This window comes from Mus caroli, unplaced genomic scaffold (assembly GCF_978045245.1).
Source record: "Mus caroli unplaced genomic scaffold, Mus_caroli_1 scaffold_6, whole genome shotgun sequence".
NCBI classification, from domain to species: domain Eukaryota; kingdom Metazoa; phylum Chordata; class Mammalia; order Rodentia; family Muridae; genus Mus; species Mus caroli.
Genome location: NW_028227261.1, coordinates 99,314,136 through 99,336,470, shown reverse-complemented (window position 1 = coordinate 99,336,470; position 22,335 = coordinate 99,314,136). Strand labels below are relative to the sequence as shown.

General features: G+C 39.7%; 1 protein-coding gene across 2 annotated transcripts in view; it reads left to right on the top strand.

The window, feature by feature from the left end:
- The window catches only part of Rad23b (RAD23 nucleotide excision repair protein B), a 43,240-nt gene that overhangs the window by 996 nt on the left and 19,909 nt on the right, over positions 1-22,335 (top strand). For both annotated transcript variants that reach the window (XM_085839280.1, XM_085839279.1), the window contains exons 2-4: positions 16,940-17,021; positions 18,186-18,265; positions 20,585-20,853. In XM_085839280.1, coding sequence (XP_085695406.1) covers positions 18,254-18,265; positions 20,585-20,853 — 281 coding nt within the window. In that variant the 5' untranslated portion in view covers positions 16,940-17,021; positions 18,186-18,253. The remainder of the gene's footprint in view (positions 1-16,939; positions 17,022-18,185; positions 18,266-20,584; positions 20,854-22,335) is intronic.

Genomic DNA, 22,335 nt, shown 5'->3' with positions numbered 1-22,335 from the left:
GGACTCCCAGAATAGTAGTATTTGAAGGGAGGGAGAAAAATATAAAAACTTGGTGTTCTACAGTTAAAAAGCCGACTACTACACTTAACGAGTTCACATGATAAATTCTAATGCAGTGGTCTCCGGTTTTGCCTGTAAAAAGATCTGTGTTAACTTTAATACAACTTTATGTCAGGAATCTTAAAAAATGTCATGCGAGTAGATTTTCTCACGTGGAATTATGACGCTATGCTAAGATTGTCGTAAGCCAATAGATTACTGCATATTTGTGTGTGGGGGGTTCCTTTTTTTTTTTTTTTTAAATGACTGATTGAATTTGTAATTGAAAGAACCAGGACGTGGTGTTAATTAAATAGACCGGAGACCCGAATTCTATTTGTGGCTCTATAACTCGTTTTCTACAGCGGGGACAAACTACCCTGTTTGATTTTCTGAAATGGGAACTGTACCAGCTGAGATGGTGAGGATTAAACGGCATTTAGTTGATTTCTAAATAAGGCCTACTATGTAATCAATATATGTTTGTGTGAAGACATGGTGTTCTGTTTTACCTAACACATCTAATATTCTAAAGTCTCCTTCAATCTTTAATAAGAAGCCAAGAATTCCCAACCTTTTTGAAATTGTGGCACAAAATGATTTTATTTATTCTTAGTTATTTAATTTCCAGACATCTGCAATAATTCTTGAAGGTATAGAAAAACATTTACGTGAGAACTCTGCAATCTTCTCAGAAGCAGTTGTTAACAATTAGTGGACAGAGGCCCTGTAGAATCAAATTTCTTCCTCACCCCCACCCCCCTTTTTTTTTTCTTTAGGTTTTTTTTTTTTTTTTTTTGGTTTTTGAGACAGGGTTTCTCTGTGTAGCCCTGGCTGTCCTGGCACTCACTTTGTAGACCAGGCTGGCCTCGAACTCAGAAATCCGCCTGCCTCTGCCTCCCAAGTGCTGGGATTAAAGGCGTGCGCCACCACGCCCGGCTTTCTTTAGGTTTTTGAGACAGGGTTTTTCTTTGTATCCCTGGCTGTCCTGGAACTCAACTCTAGCCCTGGATGACCTCAAACTCAGAGATCAGCCCGCCTCTGCCTCCTGAGTGCTGGGATTAAGGGAGTGCGCCACCATTTTCTTCTACTAATTAGAGTACAGGGCTGGGATATCAGACACGTGTGAGACCCTGAGCTCATCTCCAGCACGTTCTAAAGGAGTCTCACCTCTTAAGTGATGATATGCAAATATGTAAAATGCCTCTTTGGCATTTGGCTCAATGCAGGTGATAAATGATGAGATAAATTGTCCTTACTCTTTGGGCTTATAATATTAATTTATCCCAGAAGCACTAAAACATGGAGAAACATGTTTTGCTTTATTTCTTTAATATGTGAATGTGTTAGAGTTGTTCAGTAACTTCACACTACTGAAACACACACACACACGTCTGCTGTTATTTAGAGCCAATGCTTCCTAACTGCACTTATTATTTATAAGTTTACAATTATTTACAGGGGGTGTAATAGTTTACATTTTTAGAAATACATGTTTGGTCTTTTGTTACTAGAACAAATGTAATTTGTTGCTATTACTGTAATATTAAAACTAGTATTGTGAAATGTTTTGATTCTATATTCCATGCCTCCCTTTTCACCTGGCTGGGGAATCCAGGACAGGGACTGCGGGCTTTGCATACATAGACAAGCTTTGTACCAGCGCTTACACCATAGCCCCTTTATTTACATCTGTAGTGAGTCTGATTAGTGTATAAGCACACACATCATCATACATCTTCTCATTCATTCGAGACAAGTTTTCACTGATCTGGAATTCACAGAAACCACCTGCCTCTGCTTCCCCTGTGTAGGGTTAAAGCTGTGGCCACTGCCCAGTAGAGTTTAGGTTAATTGATAATTTTTTTGACCCAGTGCTTTAGAGTTCCAGTAAAAAGAAAAAGCAGATGATACGAAATATTTTCTAATTTGTTATAAAAAGTAACTAGGGGTTTTAGAAGTAGATCAGTTTGGGAATTTGTAAGTGAGTCAGCAGATAACAGTTCATGTCACTAAGCCTGATGACTTAAATTCAGTTCCCTGGACCTGCATGATGGGAGAGAACTGAGTCCAGAAGGTTGTCTGGACATGAGTGAATAAATGCATGAATTTTTATTTATTTATTTATGTTTTAAAGTAGATTTTAAAGTAGATTTAAAGTTAGGATTTTAGGAATGCCTGCAATTTATAGACTTTGTCTTTGGGAAATTTTGTGGTTTCGGGTTTGCTTTTAACTGGTTTTTTACTTGAAGGGACTGAGGAAGTTAAGTGACTTAAGCTACCTTGTGTAGAAACTCTTTGGGACGTAACATACACATGAGCTAAGGGCAGCTCATTGCTGGACCTGCTGGGTGCAGAGGTGGCTCTGCTGGTGGTGCCGAGCATAGGAACATGGAAGCAATGGTTTGGGGTTTCTGGGAGCCTTATCACTTAGTTGAGGCCCAGTGGCTAAAGGGCAAGAGCATGTTTTGTTTGCTCTTGTTTTTTGAAAGCTGAAAGTTTGCCTCTCTGCTTTTTAAAATGGCAAGATTTAAAAACAAAAACAGTATTATATTTTGCTTGAGTGTTTTTTTTTTATAGTGTTGTAAGTAGATGATTACTGTTAAAACGCTAAAGCAAATGTAAGCAGCTTATATCACATGCTAATTAAATTTGAAATTTCTATTATAAATTTTCGTTATATTTTTGGCATGGTTGGTTTTGTGTTTTTAGGGTCTGTAGTAACTGTATAGACCAGACAGGCTTGGCCTCAGCTTAAGGCTTTTGACCCCCTTTTGGGGTGATGGTGGGGGTCAAACAACCCTTTCACAAGGGTTGTATATCAGATATCCTGCTTATCCGATTCATAACAGTGGCATAATTACAGTTATAAAGTAGAAATGAAAATAATTTTATGGTTGGGGTAACCACACTATAAGGAACTGTATTAACAAAGTGTCAAAGTATTAGGAGGGTTGAAAACCATTGCTTTAAAATTTTGCAGTTTGGTGTCAGTGAACATTTTGTAGGAGATAGAACAAAGTTTTTAATCCAAGTTCCTGAGTTGATTCAAAAGTCTTGCTGTTGATTAAAACTGTTAAGAGCAGGGCCAGGGAAGAGAGAGCTCAGGGATTGAGAGAGCTGGCTAGTCTTCCAAAGGACCCAGACTCAATACCCAACACCCGTATGGCAGCCCAGAACTGTCTATAACTCCAGTTTCAGAGATTCTAAGACCCTCACAGACACATATGCAGGCTAAACACCTAAATGCATTTTTTATAAATCTCTTAAGAACAGGCAAATTAAAGAAAATCACTTAATGGTAAGTGCTTGTGTAGAAACTGAAATAGGGTGAAATGGTGTGATAGTCCTTGACTGGATGGCACTTTGGAGGCCAGAACGGCTTTTCTAGAGAGCACTTGAGGCTTGAACATAAAAGCACATAGCAAGGTAAGGAGTCTTTTCTGTGGGGAACCTTTACAGTACAGACTTTAGGATTTTAATAGTGTGTTTGGGGAATCTATAAGCCCAGTATTTCTGGGTTAATGTGAGGAACTTAGGGCTTGAGGCGGGCAGGCTGTAAACGGGTAGTTTTTCAAAAATGGATGAGAAGCCTTTTGTAACATTATTTGTGTGCATGCTCTTTGTGTCTGTCTGTCTGTCTGTCTGTATCTCTTTCTCTCTGAGCCTATGTCCTACTCTGTAGTTTTGGCTGACCTCAAACCTATGGCAGTCCTATTCTACCTGAGTTCTGTCTGGGATTATAGTCATGAGCTACCTGCCTAACTTACTTATGATCTTTTTACTAAAGGGTACCTGATCTTGTATGGGGAAAATAGACAAGAAAGCAAGCAGGGAGTTTAGCTAGGGCTTATGCAACAATTTTAAGCAGTTAAACCTTTGGCCAGGGTTGGATATGGAATTGAGATATATTTTTGCAAAGTAGAATTGTGAGGCTTTTTTTTGTTGGGTAAGCATTGTTAATTTGATAATGTAAATTTGTGAATACTTATATTCTTCCTAGGGATGTGAAAGACTGAAAACAGGATTGGGGGTTGGAGTAGGAACATTGCTATTTGTTAAGTCTGGATTACAGAGAATGCTAGATTGGAGATTATATGGAGATGTGAAAATAGCGAATATTCTTCTTACTTTAATTCACGTGAGTGGATAAGGTCTGTGTCAGTCCTTTCAGGGCCTGGTCTTTGAGAAATATGAGCAGTATCATTTGGCTTCATTTGGCTATACTTTGTAAGTCATTTAACTTGTGTATGTTGGTGATTGGGGCTGTGGTAGTAGTAGTAGCAGCGTGAGACTTGGGGTAGGCTAGGATCCTAGAATGCTCTCATGTGTGCAGGAACAAAGGTCAGTCAAGGAGCAGGCTATGAGACGGGGATAATCCAAGGGAAGTTTCAAGGAAAAAAAAGGGGGTCAGTTAGATCTGATGCTTCAGAGGTGTAAAGGACTAAAAAACCACACCTGATAGTTAGTTTGGGTGGCTTATAGGTCATTATTGACCCTATGAGTAGTATACTAGTAGAAATGGAGCCAGAAGCTGGATTGAAGTGAATGGCATGTGCAGAAGTAGAATAGTAGCTATGGATAGCTAGTATTCATTATCTTTCTTTTCTTATTTGTGGTTTTAAAAATAAGTTGAGTGTAGTACTTCTCAGCTTTATAACCTTGGAGGATTTATTGTTTAAAAAGGAACATTATATTCCAAAAAAAGAGATTAATATATGTCTTAAAAAGAAGGAAAGAAAAGTAAATGACCTTAGTTTCCTTATCTATGAAAGATGGTTTTGCCTGTATCTTTCCTTTGTTTGTTTGTTTGTTTGTTTGTTTATTGTACACAGTGATCTTTATTCTGTCTCAGCTTCCGTCCCATTATTAGAAGTTAGTTCTCAGTATTACTGGTGACTGCCTGCTCCCCCAACTCCAGTGTATTAGTTACTTTCTGCTACTGAGACAAGACACTCATGACTAAGAGCAGCTTATGGAAGAAAGTGTATTTGGCATATGGTTCTAGAGGGTGAATTCATAGTGGCCACAGAAACAGCATCAGAAGACCAGAGCAGGAAAATGAAAGACCACAGTTCATACACTTGCAGGAAGCTGAGAGTGAACTGGAACTATAGTGAGGCTATAAACTTTTTTTGTTGTTACTGTTATTTATTTGTTATGTAAATACACTGTAGCTGTCTTCAGACACACCAGAATAGGGCATCAGATCTTGTTACAGATGGTTGTGAGCCACCATGTGGTTGCTGGGATTTGAACTCGGGACCTTTGGAAGAGCAGTCAGTGCTCTTACCCACTGAGCCATCCCACCAGCCCCTGGTTTTGTTTTTTGAGACTGGGTTCACTGTATAACAGCCCTGGCTGTCCTGAAACTCCCTTTGTAGACCAGGTTGGCTTCCAACTCAAAGAGATCGGCTTGCCTCTACCTCACCTCCCAAGTGCTGGGGTTAAAGGTATGTGCCCTAAAGACTGGTGAGGCTATAAACTTTTTTTTTTTAATGATTTATGTTTTGTATATGAGTACACTGTTGCTCTGAGGGCATTGGATCCCATTACAGATGGTTGTGAGCCACCATGTGGTGGCTGGGAATTGAACTCAAGACCTCTGGAAGAGCAGTCGGTGCTCCTAACCACCAAGCCATTTCTCAAGTCCCAGGCTATAAACTCTTTAAGCCCATCCCCACATATGGATTTCCTCCTCAAGGTTCTGCTTCCTAAAGATTCCATAACCTCCACAAACTGCCACCAGTGGGGACCAAGTATTCAACTATGTGAGCCAATGGGCATCTCTCTCTCTCTCTTTTGATTTTTCGAGACAGGGTTTCTCTGTGCAGCCCTAGCTGTCCTGGAACTCACTCTGTAGACCAGGCTGGCCTCAAACTCAGAATCTGCCTCCCAAGTGCTGGGATTAAAGGCGTGCACTATCACCGCCCAGCAGGGCATTTTTCTTTTAAAACACTACACTCAGTAATGTTTTTTAGCTTTCTGCTTTCAATTTCTGATTCCAACTCTATTGAGATTTTTTTTTTTTTTTTTTTTTTGGTTTTTGAGACAGGGTTTCTCTGTGTAGCCCTGGCTGTCCTGGCACTCACTTTGTAGACCAGGCTGGCCTCGAACTCAGAAATCCGCCTGCCTCTGAGATTTTTTTTTTTAAGGCATTTATTTGATAACAATTTCCCTTTCACTCTCATTTCTTGTCACTTCTAAGTTTGCCTCTCGAGAGTAGTAGGGTCCGGGAATACTCACATGCCTAAAGCCAGACTGCCTGAGTCAGTCCTGCCCAAATAGCTGATTTGTGACCTTGGGCAGGTTACCCAGCCAGGGCTGTGTCTTCATCACAGTGTGGGGGAAGTGTTACAAGATAGCCTTTTTGAAGACTTGAAGATTATGTGTGTCTGAAATAATATGTACATAGAATTTGATGTCAACAGTGCTTGGCAGCATGGCCTCATTCCTGTTTTCAATTGGGAATCCCTGGAAGCTGTAAGACTCACCTTGATATTTCTACTTGTAGCAGTCAGGCAAATACTTTGTTGCATGGAATTGTCTCAGACTCATGCCTGCCTGTTTATGGATGTACCATGTTTTCACTCTTACCCATCTCCTGTCTTCTGACAGGGTGATCCACACCACCTGCTTACCTATGTTAGTCACCTTGTGTAGCTGTGACTAATAGATCCAAGAGAGTGACATAATGTGTGGGCAGTGCTGTTTCCTTCCAGGGTTCAGAGGAGTCACCCCTTAGTTGCCTGGCCTTATGTACTTGGGTAGAAGAACATGATGGCAGCTGGAGCTAGTGCAGGGAGGAAGCTGTTCACCTCATGGAATCAGGAAGCAGAGAATAGAAATTACAGGTTGGACTTTAAAAGGAATGCCCCCACTGACTTACTTCTGAGAGTTTTCAGAATCTCCCTAAATAGTGCTACTAGTAGCAGACTGATTCTAACACATGAACCTGCTGACCCCAGTATCTCTGCCTCTTTGGTTTCCAGTTTTAGAGTATGCAAATGTTGGCCCCCATATTACCCCGTATAAAACCCTCCTTCCTCTTGAATTATGGTTTTGTTTCTTGGTTCCACCTTACAGTAAAACTAAAAGAACATTTTTTTTGTTTCACTCTTTTCTGTGTCTCTCTCCCTTCCAAGTGCCCTAGACAGTGTTAGTAGAGGTGTCTCTCACCCCTGCTTTCTGTGTGTCCACTTGTCTTTGGTCCTCGAGCTCAGTGTTTTTAACATCTCTTTAGTTTAGAAAGAGCATATCATATACGTTACCTGCTTGCTTTAAATAAAGTTGATGTGAAAAATCAGGTAATTTGGTGCATACAAGTATATAGTGAATTGTGGAAGAAATTGTGCTGTTTTTAAAATCAAAATCCAATTTTCATTTTGGCTTGAAAAATTGGATTTTATCTATCCATCAGTCCACCCTTCTCCCCCTGCACTGCTTGGATAGGTAATGTATGCACTTTGCTTTTTAAAGAAATGTGCTAAACTTAAATGTGCTATAGCAGAGTGTGTCCTGCCAAATGATGTTGTGCCATGTGTTCTTTATAAACACCTGGGCAGTGAAGCCAGTCTCACTTCAACATCATATAAGCTCATTCAGGCAGTGGAAGTAGATCTGCTGCTGCAAATGACTGTGATCAAATCTTAGGTGCTCAACAGTGAGGAAGACTATTTCTCATCCCCTGCTTTGGTGGGTTCCCACACAATAAAATGGGTTATTGTTGTTCTTCTCTAACCTTTAAAAGCTCTTAGATAGTGTGGGATTCACCTTCCATTTCTGTCTGCTTTGATCTTGTTAAGATCATACATAACATCTGAAATGCTTTTTTTTGTTTTGTTTTTCGAGACAGGGTTTCTCTGTGTAGCCCTGGTTGTACTGGAACTCACTTTGTAGACCAGGCTGACCACGAACTCAGAAATCCGCCTGCCTCCGCCTCCCAAGTGCTGGGATTAAAGGCAAGCGCCACCACGCACGGCTGAAATGCATTTTAAAAGCAATTAAATTGATGTATATAGGTTTACTTAGGAACATTTTACATAGTTTCTGTGGGAAAAATAATAGATTGCCGATTTAAACTAATAGCTTTTGGGTAATAATGCCAGTGAAGATTGCCTTTTAAAATAATTACATTTATTTATTTGTCTACAAATACCAAAGCTTTGTGTGGGGGTCAGAAGGCAGTCTGTAGGAATTGGCTCTCTCCTACTGTCTGTCGCCTTGTGGTCTTGGGGATCCAGCTTTAGGTTGCCCTGCTTGGTAGCAGAACCTTCTATAGCCTGAGCATTGATTACCTTTGTTTACTGTATCTTACTTGAGTTTAGTGGTGCAGTTTTCCTGATTTCTTGGCACAGTTGGTAGACCTCCCACCCCAACTCCACCCATACACACAAAACCAGGTTTTTTGTGTAGCCCTAGCTATTCTGGAACTCAGTCTGTAAACCAGGCTGACCTGTGCCTCCCAAGTGCTGGGATTAAAGTTGTGTACCACCGCTGCCCAGCAGTAAAAACCTTATAATCAGTTTTGTTTATATAATTAGAGTCTGCTTTAGAAGAGAAATTTAGAAAAATGCTCATTGGTGCCTATGTCAAGTTTTTCAGATTCCAGGGGTACTACCCAAAGAAATTTGGGTAAATTTGAAGTCTTTGATAAATATATTTGACTTTGGAAATTCTTTTCTGTGTATGTGTGTGTATTTTGGACATCATGAGCATGCCATGGTGTTTATTGGAGATCAGTGGATAGCTTACTCTCTCTCCTTCCTTATGAGTCTCTGAGATCTAACCCAAGTCCTCAGGATTGACCACTGCACCTTCCCCCCTCACCACCTCCCACCCCCCACCCCCACCCCCGTTTCTCGTATAGCCCTGGCTGTCCTGGAACTCACTTTGTGGCCTTGAATTCAGAAATCCGCCTGCCTCTACCTCCTGAGTGCTGGAATTGAAGGCGTGCACCACCACGCCCGGCTTTTTTTTTTTTTTTTTTAAAGATTTATTTATTGTATGTAGAGTACACTGTCGCTGTCTTCAGACACACCAGAAGAGGGCACCAGATCCCATTACAGATGGTTGAAAGCATCATGTGGTTGCTGGGATTTGAACTCAGGACCTCTAGAAGAACAGTCAGTGCTCTTAACTGCTGAGCCATCTCTCTAGCCCTGACCACTGCACCTTTACTTGCTGAGCCATGTTTCTGTCCCAGGCAGGGTTCCCTGCTGTTTGCAGATGTGTTTCACTCAGGTTAGCTGGCCTGGGAGTACTTGTGTGCGTGTGTAGTTTCCTTTCTCCCTTTGTACAGATGTGCTGGCATAACAGGAAGGTTCTACCGTGTATAATTGGCATTCCAGGAATCCAAATTCACATTGTCAGGTTTGAATTGAGGTTACCATGCTTGCTTGTGCTTTTACTCTTTGAGCCATCTTCCCAGACTGCTATTTTAATTTTTAATTTAGATTATACAGTTGTCCCCTTTGCCTACTTCCTCTTTTTAATTAAAAATGCAATTTGCTTGTATATTGCTAATAAGTGTTGAGTGATAAAAACATTTTATTTCAAACTCTAGTTTTCTCTTTAGTTAAGTAACCTAGGTTTGTTATGGTAAAGTGGAAGCTTTGTCCTTAGTTGAGTAACCTCTTTAGACTCTGGCTTAATAGGTTTGTTTTAAAAAATAAATAATAACTAGGGTTTTTTCCTTTCATGATTTTGTAAATATTTCATTCATTCACTCACTAATACTGCACAATTTTCAAATGAATGTTTGTGCAATAATTACTATCCCAGCTTGATGAGTGTTTAAGTTTGTTTTCAGGTTTTAATGTTAAATGTGTGTATATCTGCCTTGGAAAGACAATGGGTGTATCTCATTTGAGTTGAAGTACTGGCTCATTGAACATTGCTTTTAAAATGTCTGCATCAGTGATTGTAAGTATTAACAGCATGTTCACAGATAACTTTTATATGACCAGTGTTGTGTGTTGGAGGAGAATTCCTTCTAAAGTGTCTCCCTTGGTGCTTGTTGTTGAGCAGAAACTTCTTTCCCATATCCCATACAAATCTCTCCTGAGCTGCTTGGGTATCTCCAGGATGAAGTGCCTGGCATCCAGGTAGCATATCTCATGCAGGTGTAATGTGGGTGAGAAGTAATTGCAGCCTATCTTGTTATATGTATAACATTTCCAAAAACCTTCCATGCATACAGTTCACAGTATCCCTGTATTGTAAATCTTTTCTAGGTTACCTGGATACCCAGTGTAATGTAAATGTTATGTATATAGTGAGTATACTTTTCCTCTCAGACTAGAAACTAGTATCTCAGTCATTGTTGAATCTTTTTTCTTTTCTTTTCTTTTCTTTTTTTGGTTTTTTGAGACGGTTTCTCTGTATAGCCCGGGCTGTCCTGGAACTCACTCTGTAGACCAGGCTGGCCTTGAACTCAGAAATCTGCCTGCCTCTGCCTCCCAAGTGCTGGGATTAAAGGCTTGCACCACCACGCCTGGCTCATTGTTGAATTTTTTAATGTGCAACCTGCAGATGTAAATGGCTGCCACGTTATGAAGCTCACTCTTTCCTGAAACATGGCAGGTTTACCACTAGTTAACCAAATTATCTGCTCCTATCATTTTACTGTTTTACTGTAGGTGCAAGACTATATTGTACTGCTTTTTTTTATTTCATTTGCATTTCTTGTTCCTGTTTGAGTTGCATGCTCAGATAATCAGTTTTTCTTTGTTTAATAATGAATGTGTTTAGTATTACTCTTATTCTTTAGCCAAATGGTATATTTATACCTAGAACTTTCAGTGTTAGACTCTTAATTTTTCTTTTTTTTTTTTTTTCGAGACAGGGTTTTTCTGTGTAGCCCTGGCTGTCCTGGAACTCACTTTGCAAACCAGGCTGGCCTTGAACTCAGAAATCCGCTTGCCTCTGCCTCCCAAGTGCTGGGATTAAAGGCGTGCGCACCACTGCCCAGCTCTTGATATTTCTTAATTATAGTTTTAATTTCTTTTAAGCATGAGTCGTAGAGCAGTAAATAATTGAGCCTCTTGGTCTGCATACATTTTTGTTGTAATTCACAAGGGTTTCTGTTTGTTCTTCCTTTGATATACAAAATTAGAAAGTGATTTGTTAGCCTTTAAAATAAAATACATTGCTCTAAATTTTTAAAAAACATTGCGTTTATGAGAAATAAAAGGGCTAATGAGAAGAATCAGTGAGTTAAGAGTTTGTCTTAGGGTTATCAAGTTAGGGTTGTCATAGCTGTGATGAAGTATCACTTCAAAAAACAGCCTGGGGAAGAAAGGGTTTATTTGGCTTGCTTATCCACACCACTGCAAATCTTTCAATGGAAGTCAGGACAGGGACCTGGAGGCAGGAGCTGAACCACACTCCATGGAGGAGTATCCTTTAGTTTATTAGCTCCTCATGGCTTGCTCAGCCTGCTTTCTCAGAAAACTCAGAACCACCAGTCCAGGGGTAGCATATCTCACAACTGGCTGATCCCTCCCTAGTCAGGCTGGAGAGATGGCTCAGAGGTTAAGAGCACTGACTGCTCTCCCAAAGGTCCTGAGTTCAAATCCCAGCAACCACATGGCGGCTCACAACCATCCGCAGTGACATCTGATGCCCTCCACTTATCTGTAATAAGACCTAATACCCTCTTCTGGTATGTCTGAAGAGAGCTACAGTGTACTTACACATAAAAATAGATCTTTATGGGGCTGGTGAGATGGCTCAGTGGGTAAGAGCACCCAACTGCTCTTCCGAAGGTCCGGAGTTCAAATCCCAGCAACCACATGGTGGCTCACAACCATCTATAACAAGATCTGACGCCCTCTTCTGGAGTGTCTGAAGACAGCTGCAGTGTACTTACATATAATAAATAAATAGATCTTTTTAAAAAATAGATCTTTATGAAAATTTTGCCTACAGCCCAGGCTTAAGGAGGCATTTTCTTAGTTGAGGCTTTTTTGTCTTTGATGACTCTTGTGTCAAGATGACATAAAACTAGCCAGTACAGTGCTGATAGCAGAAGCATGAGGACCCTCTTTAGCATGCAGATGCCAGGAGAGTGTGGTAACTGTTGACACTAACCCTAGTACTCAGGAGGTGGAGATGGGGGGATCCCTGGAGCTACCTGGCTAGACTAGCCACATCTTTAAGCAACCCTGCATCAGTATGTAAGGTAATTGAACAAGATGCTCAATGTCAAGTTGTGGATTTCACATAGTCATAATATATACATGCATATGCACAAAAATCAAAAGTTTTTTTTTTTAATTGCTAATGTTAGGTGACTATGCATGTTAAGTTTTCCCTCCCCCCACCCTTTTTTTCTCCTCAGCATAAATTGTCAGGAATAAGATTCCTGCTTTGTTTTACTATTTTCCTGTTTCTTTTTCTTCACATATTGCTGCATAATATTCTATAATAAATATAATAATATAAAGTAATATAATCATTCAGTGGTAGTTGATCACTCATTCAAAAGCACTATGTACTATTTTAAAAACTGAGTTCACTCAGTGACACATAATTTATAATTCATTTGTGGAATAATTATACTTGCAAATAGAATCTCTTAATCTATAAGTGTGTTTGGAAGGAAACTTAACCTCTGTATTAGTTACTTTTCTGTGGCTGTGATAAACACCATTACCAAAAGCAGCTTTTGAAAGTGTTTATTTGGCCGGGCATGGTGGCGCACGCCTTTAATCCCAGCACTTGGGAGGCAGAGGCAGGTGGATTTCTGTTCCAGGACAGCCAGGGCTATACAGAGAAATCCTGTCTCGAAAAACCAAAAAAAAAAAAAAAAGTGTTTATTTTAGCTCATGGTTCCAGAGGCAAGAGCTGGGAAGGAAGGCATGGCATGTCAGGCGGCTGGAACAGGGGGCTGGCAGTTTGCACAGGAAGCCAAGGGGAAAGCAGGAAGTAAGACTCTAGTGCTTCAGAGCTCCATACCAGTGGTCTACTTCCTCCAGCAAGGATACACTTGGGATAGGTTTCATACCTCCCCAGACAGCATCCCCATTGGGGGACCAAATATTCAGCTACACAGGCGGACTTAGTGGGGCATGCTTCATTCAGAGCACCCCTCCATCCAACAGCATGCTGGCTGTTCTCAGCTTTCTCATCTAGCTGGCTTTGGGCAAGTAATTCAGCATGTTAAATGCTAGTTCTCAAACTTTATGGCTACCATATGAGCCTCTGTACCATGCCTGGCTGTTTTCCCAAAGCAGTCTATGTCAGTACATCACAGTACACTCAGTGTTTTCTATGGCACTATTCACAAAAGCTGAGTTAGGGAGCCATATGGGGGCTGCCTGTCAACAGGTATGTGTAAAAGAATTTCATAAACGTATACCCAATAATTTTTTGTCAGCTATAAAAGAACAACTATATTGTTTGCATGACAATGGTACAACTCAAGACAATAGTATATAAATGAATTAAGTCAGTTTCAGCAATGCTTATAGTACAGGTTTTCTCTCATTTGTGGTTTCTAAATTTGTTGACGATAAATCATATATGTATATAGGGCATGGAAGTGGAGGTGAAGCTGTCTAAATTTTTAAAAAAGACAGGAGGAAAGAGGTGTCCCAAAAGGGAAGAGATGAGGGAATGTGTCCTAAGTGAACTGTATGCCTGTATGGAAATGTCCTAGTACCATGTGCACTGAATATATGCCAATGGGGAAAAAGTGAAAATTAAATTTTCTCATAAGAAGTAGTAACTTAGCATAGATCTAAGTTGTTAAAGAGGTTGTAGACTGAAAAATTAAGACCTATGCTTAGGTTTTATATCACGGGGAAGGTATATTAAATTGGTTAATGACTTGTAATTTATGAGTTTATTGATGCTGAGATTATTGCCTGAGAATTTTTTCTTTTAATGGTGGATTTTAGAACAGAGTTTTGTGATGTTGGGTTACATCAGAATAGCATTTAAGGCGGGCGTGGTGGCGCACGCCTTTAATCCCAGCACTCGGGAGGCAGAGGCAGGCGGATTTCTTAGTTCGAGGCCAGCCTGGTCTACAAAGTGAGTGCCAGGACAGCCAGGGCTACACAGAGAAACCCTGTCTAGAAAAACCAAAAAAAAAAAAAAAAAAAAAGAATAGCATTTAAGGAAGTGAATGTGACACTGGCAACCGAGAGTGTTTCTAGAATGCACTAAAGCTTAGAGTCTTGGGGAACCACTTTGGGTTCCAGCTAACTGAGAGTAAGTAGTGTGTCGTCCGCCATAGGGCGGACAATTTAATCACCCTTTGCATTTTCACTTCCTCACTTGTAAAACTGAATGGTGTTTTAAGTATTGCATTCATGTTGGTACAGTTACATCAACACTCCAGTCTTTCATTTTGGAAAGAACATCACTATTCACTCATTTTGGGAAACAGTCTTGCTATGTAGACCAGGTTAGCCTGTGGCTCTCTGTGAATACTTTGTAGCCCAGGTCAGTCTCAAACAGTTCCCTTGAGTGTTGATATTACAGGTGTCCACCTCTGTGCCTGGCTATGACATCACTTCTCTTACACAGAGAGGACTGGAGAGATGGCTCAGCAGTAAAGAACCCTGGCTGGTCTTTCAGAAGACTGGTATTAGATTCCCAGCATCCCCTAGGTGGTTCATAGCTATAACTTCTATCCCCTAAGGACTCTACTCTGGTGCCCTCTTCTGGCCTCTGCAAGTACTGTATGCACATGGTGCACAGATAATACATGCAGATGAAGCACCCATATGCATAAAAATAAATTGCACAAAGAAACTCTTATCTCTTTTTCTCAGCTAAGTTTTCTCGAAAAGCATAGGACCTCTCGGCCTAGACAGTTTCCAGAGGTCTTCTAGGAAATTGAAGAGAATGGAATTTTCCAGTTGATCGTGTCCTTGATTTTTGTGAGTTTAAAGTAATAAGAGTTCCATTAAGATAGGAGGGGGAGCCATGTCTGTCTTTTCAAGTCATAAGTCTCTCTACTTTCTTGTCAGGTCAAGGAGTAGATTAGACTCATTTTCTAATTCTTTATCATGAGCCTGTTATCACGTTGTTTTAGGAATTGAAATGCCATGAAGGTCATCCATTCCAGCCCTCCATTATAGATGAGACTGATGGTGAGAGAGGCTGAGTCACTTGTTGAGAATCATTTCAGTGACCGAGTAGCTCTCAGCCTGTGCTGAACTTGGAACTGCCTTGTGAGATGGGCTTAAAAACACTGCTGGCTAAATGGAATTATGTCATTGGTCTTCTGATTGGTTATAATAAAGCATTATAATAAAATTGCCTTTAGCATTGATGTATTTTATTTCTTAGAATGCTTAACTTAAAAGGCTTTTGTTTTTTTTTTCATTTAAAAATGCTTTATTATAAGTTTTTGAGATCATAACATAATTACATCACTTCCTGCTTCCTTTTTTCATTCAGTCCCTTCCATTTATTACTCTTTTTTTTTTATTAGATATTTTCTTTATATACATTTGAAATGCTGTCCCAAAAGAGGCTTTTGTTTTCAACTGCACTTATTTTGTGTTCTTGTATGTGTGTTTGTCATGGAGTTAGAGAACAACTTACGGAAGTCCTGTCTCCTCCTCCCACCTGTGTCCTGGGGATTTCACCCAGGTCCCAGGTCCTCAGGTTTAGCTGCAAGTACCTTTACTTACTAAGCCACTGTGCTAACCTCAGAAAGCATGTTCTTTTGCTCTGCTCATTCGAGTGTGCTTTCTCTAAATTAAAAGAAGGGCTTTATTTTGTAACTCCACTATATATTTCACTATGTATACATAGAGCAGGCTTGAGTAGGGTTTTTAGTGCTATGATGAAACACCATGACCAAAAGCAAGTTGGGGAGGAAAGTGTTTCTTTTCTTTGGCTTACACTTTCACATTGTAGTCTATCATCAAACAAAATCAGGGCGGGAACTCAAGCAGGAAGGAACTTGAAGGTAGGAGCTGATACAGAGTCCACAGAGGGATGCTACTTACTGGCTTGCTCCTCCTGGCATCCTTATAGAAACCAAGACTACCAGCCCAGGGGTGACACCATCCGCATTTCTCCCTTTGAATCTCTCAGAGAGTCTTTTTCTCCTCATTAATTTATCCACTTTACATGCAGCTCTCTCCCTCCAGGTTACCCCCCCCCCTTTCACCCCCATCCTGGCACATCAAGGTGCATCTTCTCCCACTGAGGCCAGACAAGGCCCTTCAGTTAGGGGAACCAGATCCACAGGCAGGCAACAGGTTGAGTGACAGCCTTTTCTCTAGTAGTTGGGGGACCTACTGAGGGACCTAAATTGAAGTTCCTCCTTTCAGATAGTTCTAGCTTGTGTCAAGTTGGCATAAAGCGTACCAGCTCAAGCTCCTAAAGAAAGATCCACCTGCCTCCAAAGTGCTGAGATTAAAGGCATGCACTTCCATGCCATACGAGGATGCTTTTCTTTCTTTCTTTCTTTCTTTCTTTCTTTCTTTCTTTCTTTCTTTCTTTTTATTTTTGTTTTGTGTTTCTTGAGACAGGGTTTTATTGTGTAATAGCCACCCAGCTAGAAGGCATTTCTTAATCTGAGTGATAAGTTCATAAATTTTATAAAATCTTTAAATTTTGAAATTTTTATTTTGAAATGATTAAGTCAAAAAATAAAATTTTTTGTTAGACGTTTGTCTGTGGTGCTGAAGATTGAATCCAGGCCTCATGCATGCTTTAGATCTATGTAAGTGCACAATAAAGCTTACAGCAGAGGTACCTAATGATCCAAGGAGGGTCTCTGAGGAAAATTAGGAAGACAAGATCTTCGAAGTGCTTGGAGCATGAATTAAAATACACTAGAATTTTGATCTTGCATTCTGTTTTCAGTATATATTGTAATTTTTTGTTTGTTTAGGTTTAATTTTCTTGTTATTTTTAACTTTTCCTATAGGTAAAGGCATTGAAAGAGAAGATTGAATCTGAAAAGGGGAAAGATGCCTTTCCGGTAGCAGGTCAGAAGTTAATTTATGCAGGTATGAATTCAATTCTGAAATGAATTGCCATGACTCGCCTATTGTCTTAGTTTTAGAAATGTTGTCTTAGAAAAGACAGTAACAAGTCAGAAACAAGACTGCATAGATAACAGGAGTGGAAACAGGTATTTATGGTTTAATACTCAGTCTTCTCTTTACACATTTTCCTTGTGGTCCATGGAGTGATGTTCCTTAGTCTGTGAGCATTGTGACTGACTTCTGTGCCATTCAGAAACTGAACATCATTATTTTAGTCTATTAGTAAAGTATGTACTAGTTCACTAATGTGCATGAGATTGTTCCTGTCAAAGAAAATCAGTATGTATTTCTAAACTACCAAAGTAAAAGAATGAAAGTTTGTTGTATTTCAGACACCAAAAGACCTTCATGGTAGTATCAAAAACAAAAAGACCCAAACAAACAAACAAATTATATAGAATACGTTGAAATTAATAATTAAAAGAGGCCCAAATAGAAAAATGCCCAAGAGTTTGACTAGGAAATTGCAAATTTAATTAGCATCACTGATAACCCAGGAAAATAGACTTGATAGCCTCTTGCTGGGCATGGTGGCACATGCCTTTAATCCCAGCACTTTGGAGGCAGGTGGATCTGATCTCTAAGTGTGTCCTTGAGAGTCTTCCCCTTTCTTACGTATTATGCTTTTTTTCTGCAAGGTTTTGTTTGCTCACTTGGCTTGTTTTGTTTATAAGTATTTTGCTTATACAACATTGGAACATCTCTGCTTCATCAAGTGTTTGATATTTGAAAATAAGTTGTTCATTCCTTCTATCAGGGAAAAAAATACTTATTTCCCAAAGGTGCCTAGGCAATTGAAATGTTTAATTTTCTTTGCCTTTAAGATATCCTTGTTTTCAGGACTTACTTAAAATTTGTCTAGTAAATCTTTAATACATACAGTTAGTTAATAAATTAAAAACTAAATCAATTGGTGTTTTATATACTGAAGATATTAGACATCTTGTAAGACATCTGTGCTTTTAAAGTAGTATATGTCTGTTTATATATTTATCTTATCTGGTTGTTAAAGATTTTTTTAGAAGTTTTACTTGGTAGAATTAATGTTGCCAATAAAGTAAGAGCAGTTTCTTTGTAAGAAGAAACTTAATAAGTCTTTAACATTTTTCTCCCCTGAATTATTAGGCAAAATCCTCAGTGATGATACTGCTCTCAAAGAATATAAAATTGATGAGAAAAACTTTGTGGTGGTTATGGTGACAAAAGTAAGTTTCATGCTACTTCTGTATCTTTATGCTTGTGAATCATCTCAAAAGCAATGACCAATCCACAATAGATAAAGTTTAAGCATTTCTACAGTGCGCAAAGCATATGTAATAAATAGCATGGTAAACTTACCTGTTTTCCAAAAGGAGGTAGGTTTCCCATGGTCCACTATAAAGATATTTAGATATTTGTAGCCATAAAGTTGTCTTTATGTAAGATAAAACAAAGTGTCATATTTTTAAAAGGCCATTTCTCCCTTGACACCCCCTTAAGAGTTTCTTACTTTTCCTCAATCTGTCTTTACTGCTTTAAAAAAAGGTGCTAGAATAGTTAAGTCACCATGTGTTTATTTTAAAATAATCAAGTTAATGGCTTTTGTTGTGTAGCTTTTAATATGTAGCCTTTCGGGTTCTAGAAAAGGTACGTGTTAGATTTAACAAGTTCAGAGCCAAAAAAATAAAAAGGCATGAAATGAGTGCAAGTTTAGTTTTCCTTTTTATTTATTTATTTATTTATTTATTTATTTATTTATTATATGTAAGTACACTGTAGCTGTCTTCAGACACACCAGAAGAGGGCGTCAGATCTCATTACAGATGGTTGTGAGCCACCATGTGGTTGCTGGGATTTGAACTCTGGTCCTCTGGAAGAGCAGTCGGGTGCTCTTACCCACTGAGCCATCTCACCAGCCCGCAAGTTTAGTTTTCAATCAAGAGATAAGAGTTTTATAAAATAAAAAAGGAAAAGTCAACTAAAAACTAATGGAATGACTTAGGTTGAACTTCATTAAATATGTTAGGTAATTTTATGAAAATAAACATTTTTTCTAAAGTACAGCTTGAGGGCTGGGAAAGCTCAGCAGTAAAGATAAAGTAAAGCTTGCCTTGCAAGCCCACGAACCTGAGTTCTGTCCTCCAGAACCTTCATTAAACGGATGCTCACACGCTGCTGTAAACTCAGTACTGGGAGACATACGGGCTCCAGGCCACTGAGAGATTTTCTTTTTAAAGGTGATGGCCCTTGAGAGTTGACGAACTTCAGCATTGATTCCTTAAAGAGACTGATTGTATATGTGGTTAAAGATGGATACTCTAAGGAAGAGTAGTATAGTAGTCATCTTTGCTGTAGTAAAATATCCAAGGTGGAAGTGTAAAGTAGAAAAAGGTTTACTATTAGGTCACAAGGTTTGGAGAATGGAAGTCCAAGCAGCATGGCGAAGACTGCACAAGAACACCTTGTAGCATGTTGTCACTGTGGTGATACCTACCTGTATTTCTGTCAGTGTGTAGGGTTCTCTGTGTGTGTGTGTGTCCTTATAAAGCCACTGGAATTATTCATGGAGGCTCTGCTGTAATGTAATCTAAAAGACCCTACCTTTAATACCACAGATAAAATTTCTTCCTTCCTCATATTGGTTTATCATAAGACTTTAGGGTCTATGCCAGATTTGGTGGTACGTGCCATTAATCCCAGCACTTTGTAGGCAGAGCTGACTACTTAAGTGAGACCCTGTCTGAAAACAATAACAAAGACTTTAGGGTTTCAGTGCCTGAGTTTGGGAGGGATCAAACACCAAAAGCACTCTTTTGGTAACAATGAAAATGAGTTAAGTGGATGATTGAAGTTGCTTCATCAAACTAGTCAGTAGTGGAATAAGTGGGAGTTTTCTCCAAAGTCACAGAATAACAATAGCAATAGGAAATGGTGAAATGGATGATGAAAATTAAGTATAGATAAAACAGGATATTATTCAGCTCTAGAGAAAAATGAAATCACAAAATTTTAAGAAAAATAGACTTAGAATTAAGTTATGCTGAGCTCACTCAGTCTCAGGAAGGAAAAAAGTATGCTCTCCCTCAGGGATGCAAGCCTGGTTATCTCCACATTAGCACATGGCAGCATGCACGTCCTTAGCACCCGGTGCTTTACAGTGAGCAGGAGAGGTTTCCTCCTAAGATACAGAGCGTTTGGAATGTTCGAAGGCAGCCTACTTCAATCCCAAAAAGTTAGTTTGCTAATGCTTTTAAGTGGCAATATAATCTTTATAAAGTTACAATTAAGATACATACATAAAGATTTGTAGAGAATTATATGGTACTTTTGGGTATGTGTATTCTATATTTAAAACGGTGACTTCTTTGGATTCTTTTCATATTGAATTGTGAAGACTGAAATAAGAGTCTAATGCTAATTGCAGTTGATAGTTAAGATATTAAATTATCATAGGTACTTAAACAGAGATGTTCAGTTTACTGGTTGATTGTGTTGATTGTGTGGCTGTCGGATGACTTATTTACTTTGCTGTTTAACACATCCAGCCCAAAGCAGTGACAACAGCAGTGCCAGCTACAACCCAGCCATCAAGTACTCCCAGCCCCACTACAGTCAGTTCTTCCCCAGCAGTGACTGCGGCCCAGGCTCCAGCTCCCACCCCTGCTCTGGCTCCCACTTCCACTCCTGCCTCCACTACTCCAGCCCCAACTACAGCATCTTCTGAACCCGCACCTGCTGGTGCCACTCAGCCTGAGAAACCTGCAGAAAAGCCAGCCCAGACACCAGTGCTTACTAGCCCAGCACCAGCTGACAGGTAAGGGCTACAGTTTAAGAATGACATCAAAAGTAGCCATATTTTTTAATTTTTAAGAATCAAACCTCTTCCATTTCTAAATGAAATCTGAATCATGCACTTGTGTCTGTTTTTCATGTTTGTGCTTGTATATATGCACACTTGTGTGTAGGATACAGGTTGATGTAATATGTCTCCCTCTATTGTTCTCCACCTTACTTTTTTTTTTTTTTTGGTTTTTTGAGACAGGGTTTCAGGGTTTCTCTGTGTAGCCCTGGCTGTCCTGGAATTCACTCTGTAGACCAGGCTGGCCTCAAACTCAGAAATTTGCCTGCCTCTGCCTCCCAAGTGCTGGGATCAAAGGCTTGCACCACGACTGCCCGGTGTTCTCTACCTTACTTAAGACAGGGTCTTTGGCTAAATCCAAAGCTTGCCATGCCAGTTCAGTTAGGCTGTCCAGTTAATCTTTGAGATCCACCACTTACCACCCTCACAGTACTGGAATTACAGGGGCATGCCTTTGCACTCTACTTGTCATGGCTTTGGGGAGGAGGGGGGATCTGAAATCAATTTCTTATGACTACATAGCAGGCTATCTTCTCAGCCAGCTTGTGTCTGTTTTGATGGTTTACTATTAATAACCTAGGCGTACGTTTTTTAATGTAGATTTCTATTATCTTTGATATTTTAAAAAATGTTTAATTGAAAGCTACTACTTATTTTGACTAGAGATGTTTAAGAAATATATAATAAAAGTAATGACTATAAAGCAGCCAGTCATTATAACAAATAAACAGTTATTTGTTATGATTGTGGCCGCTGTTCTGTGAACAGAAGCATCCTTCCATATCAGTGAATAATCCAGATATTCATTGCACTATTTTGGTTCTGACGTTTGTTAACTGTGATAAGGTTAGAATGATATAGTTAAGATCTTTGGTGTTTTCCTCATCTTTAAAATGTGGGTCAAAGTCAGACAGTCTAAAGCAGGTGGGAAGTGGCACGTGTGCACAGAGACTGCTGGGGAAGAGTGTGCAGTGTAGCTGTTTCCTCTGACACCTTTTGTTGAGCCAACAGCTAGCTGTGAACAATGCGGACTCAATTATTCAGGAGCTGACTGGCACCTGTAGCTTGTGTATAATAACACTCTTTGCCAGCACCTCCTCGACAGAGCTGCTTCCTCACTACTGCCAAAGTGACTGCTCCCTGAAACCTGGTGAGTCAGATGAGAGGGCGTGGGGGGATCGCAGGGAAGATTACTGAGCAGCTTGTTTTGGACAGGATTGTGGGTCTTGTTTTTTGTTTATTTGCTTGCAGGCAGTGCTTGGTTGTTTTTTACTGATAATGGTAATAGCCAAGGCAAATGGTTCTGGCACAGTAATTTGCCTAAAAATCATAGAAGGGATTTCCTGCTTTATCTAAAATATGACTTCTATTACTGCTACCCTGAAACTGGCATTAAGCTATTTTTTGTTTTCTGACTTAGTACAACTTGTAACACCA